The sequence below is a fragment of the Dendropsophus ebraccatus genome, chromosome 4 (genome assembly GCF_027789765.1).
Source record: "Dendropsophus ebraccatus isolate aDenEbr1 chromosome 4, aDenEbr1.pat, whole genome shotgun sequence".
NCBI lineage: Eukaryota > Metazoa > Chordata > Amphibia > Anura > Hylidae > Dendropsophus > Dendropsophus ebraccatus.
Window position 1 is genome coordinate 154,595,929 of NC_091457.1, and position 11,217 is coordinate 154,607,145.

The following is an 11,217-nucleotide window of genomic DNA, read 5'->3' on the forward strand; positions in this document are numbered from 1 at the left end:
TTATGGTGTACATACAGGAGCCGAGCCTGTGTCATAGGTAGTAGGTGCTAGCTGTTGGTACATTCACTTTAAGACTGGCGTACAGTCTTAGATGTTCCCCATAGTGTGTGTGCGGAAATAAATTATAATAAATTGTAATAAATGTGAGTGCACAGGGACGCCCCTTCATGCAATGTCACACCCTCTTTCCACCACCTTGGTGAGTGGGGTGCAGACTGGGGAAAAGTGGCAAAATTGTTGTCCTTTGAGAAAAAAAAATTGCCATTTTTCTAGATATATGGTGAATATGTGTAGCTGGCACTTTGTTATTGGCCAGTGTGTGACTATGAAGCTGCAGGCTCTGGGATCAGTGGGCCTTCCCTGTGAGTCCTACCTGCTCTTCTCTCAATGCTCTGACTTATGTGCATCCCCCTCTCTCCGGCTCTCATGGTTGGGGTTTCACTGAAAATATTTTTCTCTATTTCCAGAAATTAGTTTGACTCACAGATTACAGATTTAGTTGCAGTACATAGAGATATGGTGGACAAATCCTTTAAAAAAATAAAATAAATAAATAATAAAAACTAATTAAATAAAATAAATAAATAAATATATATATATATATATATATATATATATACACATACATACATACATATAGGTGGCCCTCGGGTTACGACTGGATCGAGTTACGCTGTTTTGTGGTTCTGACGCTTTATTCTGACGCCTTGTTCCAACCTACGCGGTTCCGACGTAACTCGAATACATGCAGTAGGGGAAGAATACAGTACAGAGTGACACGGTTCCAGACTGAGGAAAACGAGTCTCCTGCACGCTATAACGCCCTTCATTATGGCTCTTAAACCTAAGCCAGACTCTTTTGATGCCAGTGCATCAAAGAAAAGGAAGGCTATCACCATGGAGGTGAAATTAGATATCATAAAGAGATATGACAAGGGGGAAAGAGCGACAGACATTGGTCGGTCATTAGGACTTAGTCGCTCGACTGTCGCTACAATTATCAAGAATAAAGATCGTATCCTTGAACATGTGTGGGATCTGCTCCTATGAAAGCCACAGTGATAACAAAGCAGCCCAGTGGGCTTATCATTGAGATGGAAAGATTACTGGTGCTGTGGTTGGAAGACCAAAACCAACGCCGTATCCCTGTGAGCCTTATGGTCATTCAGGAGAAGGCTCGGCAAGTTTGAGGCGCTGAAAAGAGAAAAGGGAGAAGAAAGTGAAAGTGAGAAGTTTGTGGTGAGTAGGAGTTGGTTTATGAGGTTTAAGGATCGCGCCAATTTCCATAACATTAAAGTGCAAGGTGAAGCTGCTAGTGGTGATGACAAAGCAGCAAGAGAGTTTCCTAAAGCATTGGCTCAGATAATTGTGGAGGGGGATTACTGTGCTCAACAAATGTTTAATGTGGATGAGACAGGCTTGTTCTGGAAACGTTTGCCTAACCGCACGTACGTCTCCAAGGAGTAGTCAGCACCAGGTCATAAAGTCAGCAAGGAGAGACTGACTTTGCTTTTTGGGGGCATTGCTGCTGGTGACTACAAACTGAAGCCCATGCTGGTGTATCAGGCTGAGAATCCAAGGGCACTCAAGGGCATTTCTAAGGCTCAACTACCAGTCATCTGGAAGTCTAACAGGAAGGCATGGGTGACACTTGTAGTGTTTGAGGACTTGTTCAACAACCATTTTGTGCCAGGTGTGGAGTGGTACTGTACCTCCAAAGATATCCCCTTTAAGGTGTTGCTAATTCTGGACAATACCCCTGGACACCCTGCCCATGTGGATGACTTTCACCCTAATGTCAAGGTGGTTTACCTTCCATACCACTGCCCTAATACAGCCTATGGACCAAGGAGTCATTGCTACATTCGAGGCCTACTACCTCCGAAGAGTCATTGGCAATGCTTTACAAGCAACTGAAAAGAATAAGGACTTGACTCTAAAGGACTTTTGGAAAAAATACAACAACCTTGATGCTGTGAAGAACATTGCTAAACAGGCACAAAAAAAATTCTTTAGGAGATGGAAATCCTTCCTGGAATCACACTTTCAACCGCATCAGCTGAGAGATATTGTCTTTCCATTCAGATGCGCTGACTGGTATTGTAGAAGCGACTTGGCAGGTACATTGGGGTCCCTCCGCCTTCCACCTTCCACTACCAACACTTAATGCGACATATTAGCAGATGGAACTGTCGTGAGGATAGGGGCAAGGACGGGGGGGGGCTGAGGATGGGAGGGAAGGGAGGGAGGTGTCTTGTAACAGGACCAGCAAGGTGAAACATGTGGTCTCCAGGAAAGAGGCGGATGTCTATTAATATTTCTTTTTGTATTCACAATTAGTAATTTTTTCAGTACATTCTTCTATGTTAATATTGTGTACACCTCATTATTGTTGGTCCTATGTTTGGACCTTTGTATTTTGTTATGTTTTGTTTAAGAAACTGATAAAATATTTACCCTTTGAGGATCAGGCCCAAAATGACCCAGTGGACCGCGCAAATTTTGATCTTTGCGCTTTTTTTCCCTCCTCCCCTTCTAAGAGCTCCAGCACTTTCAGTTTTTTATCTACAGGCCATGTAATGGCTTGTTTGTTACAGGAATAGTTGTACTTTGTAATGGCGTCTTTCATTTTACCATAACATGTATGACGGAATCCCAAATATATTATTTATGAAAATATAAATTGGTGAAATCGTAAAAAAAGAATGCAATATGGTAACGTTTGGGGGGTTCCTGTGTCTACGTAATGCACTATATGGTAACAGCGACATGATACCATTATTCTATAGGTCAGTCTGAACACAACCATATGCAGGTTACACAGATTCTCTGATGTTATATATTTTTTTTATAAAATCCTTTTTATTTTGGCAATTAATTATTAATAAAATGGGACTATTGGGGCGCTTATAACAGTTTTATTTTTTCACCTATGGGGCTGTATGGGGTGTCATTTTTTCCACCATGATCTCTAATTTTTAATAATACCATATTTGTGAAGATAAGAAATTTTGATCTCTTTTTAGTAATTTTTTTATACATAATGTAACATAAAATCAGTAATCCGCGCACTTTTTCCCCCTCTTTTCGGCCACGCCGTTCACCCTTCGCAATGACGCTTTGTTATACTTTAATAGATCAGACAATTACGCACGCTACGGTATATTATATGTTTATTTATTTTTATATGTTTTATTCATATAATGGGAAATGGGGGTGATTTAAACTTTTTTTGGGGGAGGGGCTTTGGGGCAGTGTGTTAGTGATTTTAACTTATTTTTTTATACATTTTAAGTCCCTTTGGGGGACTTGTAAATTGACTACTTTTATTTTCATCACTGATCACTGCTATGCCATAGGCATATCATTGATCAGTGTCATCGGCGCTCTGCTCATTGAGCCTGCCTGTGCAGGCTTTGTGAACAGATCACCGATCGGACCGCACGGAGGCAGGTGAGAGACCTCCGGCGATCGGGACCCCCACAGTCACACTGTGGGGGTCTCGATCGGTAAGTGACAGGGGACTCCCCCTGTCACTTACACTTAAACGCCGCAGCGTTTAAGGGGTTAATGTCACGCTGCAGCGCGATCACTCCAGCGTGTCATTAACGGTGAGGTGCTGGCTGCTGATTGCAGCCGTCCCCCACCTGCTATGAATAGCGCTCTGCTCCGGAGCGCGCTTCATAGCTCAGGGCGTACCAGTACGTTCAGGGTCGTCTGGACACAGACTTCCAGGACATACCGGTACGTCCTAGGTCGTCTAAGGGTTAATAAACATATATAAAAAAAAAAAAAAGAACATTGCTGATTCCTGGGATGAGGTGAAGCAGACCAGTATGAATGGTGTGTGGAAAAAACTGTGTCCCCAGTTTATGACTGATGTCACAGGAGTTCAAGAGTCAGTGACTAGTGTCATACAGAACGTTGTTGTTATGAGTAAGACAATGAATCTGGAGATGGAGGAGGAGGAGGAGGATGTCACAGAGCTACTGGCATCTCATGGAGAGGAGTTATCTGCTGAGGACCTTATTCAGCTGGAGAAGCAGATGATAGAGGAAGAGGAAGACATGCCAACCCCAGAACCCAAGAGATTTACAAGGCAGGACTCGGCAAGAGGTTTTGCCCTGATAGAAGAAGGGTTGTCAAGGTTTGAGGCTGAGGATCCCAACATGGAGAGGTACAGTAGTGTTGTCAGAGGAGTCATGGATTCCCTTAGATGTTACAAGGAGATCTTAGAGGAGAAGGAGATGGTCTCCTTCCAGACTAACCTGCAGCAGTACTTCAAGACGGCTGAGAGGCCTGCATACAGATTCTGTACCTGTACCCTCTACTTCAGCTGTATTACAGTACTCAGCAGTTTTACAGTACTGTACACTGTTTATTACTGGTACAGTAGAGTACTGTATTTCATTATTAACCCCTTCCCTCCACAGGAGGTACCGTCACGTCCTGCGGGGGAAGGTTCGGAGAGGGGCCGCGGCGTGGCCCCGCTCTGAACCGCCGCGATCCCGGCTGCTTACTGCAGCATGGGACCGCGGCTATTAGCGGATGGTCTGCTAATTAGGGCAGTTAGATGCAGCTGTCAAACATGACAGCTGGCTCTAACTGTCTTGTGTCCCCCTGTCCCTGGTGTCTAGTGGCCGGATCTCCCCCCTGTGATGCGATCGCAGGGGGAAGATCCGGTGTACTGAGACGGTGGGGGCTCAGCGTCGGAATTACACTGATCCCCGCTCAGCACTCCATTTAGATGGTCTGCTGCAGACCATTATAATAGAGCACCGATCTGATGGATCGGTGCTCTATTATATACACAGCATTGATCTCAATGGGAGATCAGTGCTGTGTATATAGAAGTCCCCCAGGGGGATCAGTGCTGTGTATATAGAAGTCCCCCAGGGGGATCATTGCTGTGTATATAGGAGTCCCCCAGGGGGATCAGTGCTGTGTATATAGAAGTCCCCCAGGGGAATCAGTGCTGTGTATATAGAAGTCCCCCAGGGGATCAGTGCTGTGTATATAGAAGTCCCCCAGGGGGATCAGTGCTGTGTATATAGAAGTCCCCCAGGGGGATCAGTGCTGTGTATATAGGAGTCCCCCAGGGGGATCAGTGCTGTGTATATAGAAGTCTCCCAGAGGGCTTCTAATTACTATTAGTGAAAAAAAATGTTTTTAATAATTAAAAAAACCCTCCCCTAATAAACGTTTAAATCACCCCCTTTTCCCATTTTATAAATAAAAATAAATAAATAAAACAAACATATTTGACATCGCCGCGTGCGTAATCGCCCAAACTATTAATTTATCACATTCCTGATCTCGCACGGTAAACGGCATAAGCGCAAAAAAAATCCCAAAATGCAAAATTGCGCATTTTTGGTCACATCAAATTCAGAAAAATTGTGATAAAAAGTGATCAAAAAGTCGCACATATGCAATTAAGGTACCGATAGAAAGAACACATCATGGCACAAAAAATGACACCTCACACAGCCCCATAGACCAAAGGATATAAAAGCATTATAAGCATAGGAATAGAGCAATTTTAAAGAACATTACGTTTTTTTGAAGGGTTTTGATTTTTTACAAGCCATCAAATAAAATAAAAGTTATACATGTTACATATCGTTGTAATCATAACGACTTTAGGAACATGCATAACAAGTCAGTACCATATGGCGCATGGCGTAAACACCCCCCCCCCTAGTAAAAAATATTTATTTTAAATTTTACTGTGCATATAGTTTTTTCTGGTTTCGCAATATGTTTTATGCAAAAATTAAGTCTACCATTGCAAAGTACAATTAGTTGCACCAAAAATAAGGGCTCATGTGGGTCTCTAGGTGAACAAATGCAAGTGCTATGGCCTTTTAAACCTGAAGAGGAAAAAACGAAAACGCAAAAACGAAAATATGCCCAGGAGGGAAGGGGTTAAACATACTGCACAATATTTTACTGTATCTATGTGTTTATTGATCATTTTGTAGGCTACTGTGTTAGGATAGGTGTTAGGATAGGCTAAGTGTTTAGAGTACAGTACTGTTATTATGGTACACTACTGTATGAATGTATAATCCGACTTACGTCGAAATTCGGTTCAAAAGAACAGATCAACGTCGTAAGTCGAGGACCACCTGTATATATGTACATCATATTCTTGTTGATTCTTTAAGACCATTGCATTTCTTTTTATATTATGAATGCAAAGTACTTCAATTATTCATGTTTGCCAGATGTGCGGCTTTATTTCACCAGGTCCCTGGGTGTCATATCACACAACAACTAAGATTATTATGTTGCCGATGCTCAATATGCATGAAGCAGATGGCAGAGCCGGATATATGAGTGTACAGATCTGTGTACATGTAACGCACATCTATTACACGTGTGATGAGTCCATCCTAACACCTTACATATTCATTATGATCCTTATTATACAGGGATTCTCTTCCTTTACTCATTTGTAGACATTGTACCAATCAAACTGTAGATGTTTTATATAATCCAGCAAGTCCGTCCTTAAAGTGTCCTTGTCGTTATAACTATCAAAATCGAAAGCATCAGGGGATGTGATATAAAACAGCTTTGTAATTTACATTCATTTAAAAAAATTTTTTATTATGCTTTATAAGAAAGCTATACAGTATTACCTCGGAACACTTGGGTATTCGAACAAAGTAAGGGGAGATAACTGTGTTATGCTGCGTTTACACGGAGCGATAATTTGCCCGATCGTGCGATTAACGATTTCAAAGTAACGATTTTTTTTTTATGACGATCAGCGTTTAGACGGAACGATATATCGTACGGAAAAATCTTTTGCGATCGCTTAAGCCTATCTCGCACATAGGTTAAATCGGTGAACGACTGTTTACACTGAACGATCTGCGAATTTTTTGCGAACGACAATTTGAGAACATGTTGTAAGATCAAAATGAGCGATTTCTCGCTCGTCTTTTGATCGTTCGCTGCGCTTACACGTACGATTATCGTTCGAATTTGATCGTTATCGTGCAAATTCGAACGATAATCGTTCCGTGTAAACGCAGCATTAGTTCAGCTGACAGTTATTCATGTGTTCGGGAACACCAAGGTTACAGGTGGGATAATGAGGGAATCCCCACTCTAAACCGGTGTTCCCTGCAGTGGTGGCAGAGAGAGAGAAAGGGGCGGGTGGCTGTTTGAACTTGCTGTGCCGCTCTTGCTTCTCTCCGCTGCGGGGAACAGCTCCTCCAGCCTGGCCCAGCTGCCACCACCCACCTCCAGGTGGGTGCCTTAGTGCCAGTAGCCTGGAAATGGGTCGGTAGCTGGGGCAGGCTGGAGGTGCTGTTACCTGCTCCGAGGAGAAGTAAGAGCAGCACAGCAAGTTTAAACAGCCGCCTGCTCCTTCCTCTCCCTTTGCCTCCACTACAGGGGACACACTGTAAAGGGATTCCCGTCATTATGATGGGAATCCCCCCTACTTAACAGTAAATAGTGGAGCACGATGCACCGCTACCTACTGCTAGTCTTTACACTCTGAGGGCCGGGTGCTCTGCACCTTACCCATGGAGTGTAAAGAACAATTTAACACATTTACATTGTTTACTACGGGAGCACACAGCTCGGTTCTCACCCTGCTCTGTTCTGGAACAGCCTCCCAGAGCGATTAAGTTCGGGAACAAAGGTATTACTGTACTTACTTGTATCCTGGTCCAGTCTCTTTTAAGTCTTGTGTTGGTTGAAAAAAAGAGACTAAATGCAGGAAGTCCCGGTCAACCAGCACAAGATGAAAAAGCTTCAGGAGACTGGACCTGGATACAAGTAAGTATAGCTTTGTTATAAAGCATATCCCAAAAAAAATAATAATAGTAACAGTAAATTACAAACTTGCTTAATATCAAATCCCCTGCTGATTTTGTAGATTTTGAAAATTATAACGACAGTGACACTTCAAGGCTATGTTCACGCAATGATTTTCAACAGCCATTATTTGATACTCAAAATACGTTATTTAAGTTTAGGTTCAACATAGCAGCTTTTTAACACCCCCATGGGTGTGGCTATTTAAAGTTTCATTTAATGATGTGTAAAATACAGTGAAAGGATGGGGAAAATCTGTTAACAATAACAGCTGTAAAATAACGGCCACAAATTAATGACACGAACGTTAATTTGATGGCTGCTATGTCCAACGGCCGTTATTCTGTACATTGCGTGAACTGACGGCCATTGTTTCCATAAAACTTCAACGAAAATCATTGACGACTGAAAACAATGTCCATTATTTTAAATTAAAATGGCGGCTGTTATTTTACTAAAAAAGACAGTGTGTGAACATGGCCTATAGGGGTTACCTGCATACAGAAAATTAGGGCTATTTTATTCCATTATGCAAAGTCATAGCAGAAAGCCCAGCACCACCTAGCCAACTTGTGACCCATACAGATGACATCCAATTGCAGGAGCCTGAATCAGAGATAACTCTGATCCCAGCCCTTTATTATATGTGGGTTGTAGGTTTATGCAGATTTAAACACTGACTCACTTGCCGGAAGTGATATAAACTGCACTGTGTATAAAGCACAGTGTGACTATAAAACTAAGGGAATGTAAATATGAGGCTCAGGGATGTATATACAGTATTAGGCATGGAGATGTGAATCGTGCTCGGGGGTGAGGTAGGCTCCACCCCTGAGCCTTATATTCATAGAAATTTATAAAATCAAGGGGAAATATAGGAAAAAAGGGAGATTATCTACATAGGAGATACAATTTACTGAGGATACTGACTACCACGGAGATACCATTGGAGATACCACAAGGTCTAACTACTATATGGATGCACAGAGGGGGCTATACTATCCAGGTACATAAAGGGACCTATACTATACAGAGACACAAAGAAGTCCTACACTATAGAGACACAGAATACACCTATAATATATGGGGTGGCCTGACTGCTATTTTGGAGGCACATATTGGGCATAGCTGCTTATGTGGGGGTCACAGAGGGGGCATTGTTAGTATGTGAAGCAATACACATAGGGAGTTTGTATAGAGATGATGATGATGTTGCAGCGAGGAACCTAATTTGTTTGTCTGACAGATCCTGTGGAGATGAGACATGGCTGGAGAAGTCTTCATGATGGCCGGGCCAGATTGAGAGGAAAAGGAAAAGTGAACAATATCACTTGCAATTTAGGCAGAGAAGACGCCTCCTGTTAGTCAATTGATGTAACTGCAGTATAATAACTTATAGAAAAGCCCATTGGCTTCCTGCCGTGTCAGTGGCGTGACTAGCGCGGGGAGAGGGGTGCTTGGGGCGTGGATAGTGGGGTGGGGGCAGGGCTAGAAGGGCTGTGGTAAGGGGGGGGGGCACAATTTCTGAAATGCCTGGGGCCCATGGTACCCTTAATCGGCCCCTGGTTGGAATGCTTGTATTGTATGTATGTATGGTATAGTATATAGTGTGTGGTATTACAGCGAAAGCAGATGAGCATTTTTATTACACATGAATGTCAGGGGAAGGCAATGCTCTGTGGCTGCAATATATGGATGACCTCATAAAGTGAAGCCCTTTCTCTTTTATTAGGATGTCTGTCACCGGGCACCTGCTCTGTTACATATTAAAGAGACAGGCGAACGCTCATAAAGACAACCTCTGTGTATATGCCAATCCGTCAGGGGACATGAAAAATGCCATGTGTGACATCAGATCAGAGGGAATTTATTAACACCGCCATTTTGAATGTTAGTCTTAATTAGAAAAAAATGTTCACGCATAGGGGGAAATTTATCAAACATGGAGTAAAGTGAAACTGGCTCAGTTGCCCCTAGCAACCAATCAGATTCCACCTTTCATTTTCCAAAGAGTCTGTGAGGGATGAAAGGTGGAATCTGATTGGTTGCTAGGGGCAACTGAGCCAGTTTCACTTTACACCATGTTTGACAAATCTCCCCCATAGAGTTTACTTAGTTTAATTATTTTGCCATGAAGCTTGATGTATCAGCGCCAATTAATGCCAAGGAAACGCTATGTGTGAACATAGCCTCAAGATGGGCCAAATCTATTAAGAGCCGCTTAAAGGGGTGTTCACAACTGGCTGTGGCATCCCATAGTCTTATGTACAGGGACCCAATTCTCCTAGTATGGAGAATGAATGGAGCAGCGGTGCAAATATTCAACCCTACTGTCTATTCAAACAGGTGAATTGGGTCTTGTTCTTAAAGGGGTTGTTCACCAACATTCAAATCAACTGGTGCCAGAAAGTGACAGATTTGTAATTTCCAGTATTTACCAGCTGCTGTGTGTCCTGCAGGAAGTCATGTATTCTCTCCAGTCTGACACAGTGCTCTCTGCTGCCACCTCTGTCCATGTCAGGAACTGTTCAGAGCAGGAGCAAATTCCCATACAAAACCTCTCCTGCTCTCCAGACTGGAAAGAATACACCAATTCCTGCATGACATACAGCAGCTGATAAGTACTGGAAAACTTGAGATTTTTTTTTTTATAGAAGTAAATTACAAATCTCTGCCACTTTCTGGCTCCTGTTGATTTTTTAAAGAAAAAAGTTTTGGGTGGACCCCAGCAGTCAGAGTAATTGACAGAGGAAGATCCCTTTAATAAATTTGGCACATCTTTCATTGTCTCCAGCAGTTAAAATCTATGCCAGTATAAATGCTTGCTTGAGTGGCTACAGGTTTTTTTGAACAAACTGAGGCTTGCAAAAAATTTGTGATTTAAGTAAAACAAAAAACTGTCCTTAATAAAGTCCCTCTAGTGTTTTCTGGAAAAATGCTGCATTTTTAAACATTTTATACATTTAGTGGCAGCAGTACGGGATGACACTGTTCCCATGCTGCCCCCAGTGACTGTGTCAGGAACTGCAGGGCTGCTCAAGCCCTGGTCTTAGCACAGTTACATATCACTAGCACTTCTTCATGCAGATGCTAAGCCTCCCCTGATGTCTATACAATACCTGTTACCATTAGAACAGACATTACACTGGGGGAAGCTGTCTGTGCCAGTGGTGCTGCAGCCTCCCCTGAAGTCTATATAATACCTAGTACCATTAGAAAAGACATTACATTAGGGGAAACTGCCTGCGTCAGTGGCGCTGCAGCCTCCCCTGATGTCTATTCTAATGCTAAGATGTATGATACAGACATCAGGGGAGGCTGCAGCGCCAGTAACACAGGCAGCTTGCCCCAATGTAATGTCTTTTCTAATGGTAATAG

General features: G+C 42.7%; 1 protein-coding gene across 1 annotated transcript; it reads left to right on the forward strand.

Moving 5' to 3' along the window:
- The first annotated feature begins 831 nt into the window (after nucleotides 1-831).
- LOC138789362 (tigger transposable element-derived protein 1-like) lies at nucleotides 832-1,467 on the forward strand. The gene is made up of 2 exons (XM_069967973.1): nucleotides 832-1,031; nucleotides 1,170-1,467. The coding sequence occupies exons 1-2, from the start codon at nucleotides 832-834 to the stop codon at nucleotides 1,465-1,467; spliced, it is 498 nt and encodes a 165-aa protein (XP_069824074.1).
- Nucleotides 1,468-11,217: the final 9,750 nt, after the last annotated feature.

Coding starts and splice junctions, on each gene's coding strand:
- LOC138789362 (XM_069967973.1), top strand. CDS start 832: ATGGCTCTTAAACCTAAGCCAGACTCTTTTGATGCCAGTGCATCAAAG. Junction 1,032..1,169: donor GATCGTATCCTTGAACATGT/GTGGGATCTGCT, acceptor ATGGTCATTCAG/GAGAAGGCTCGGCAAGTTTG.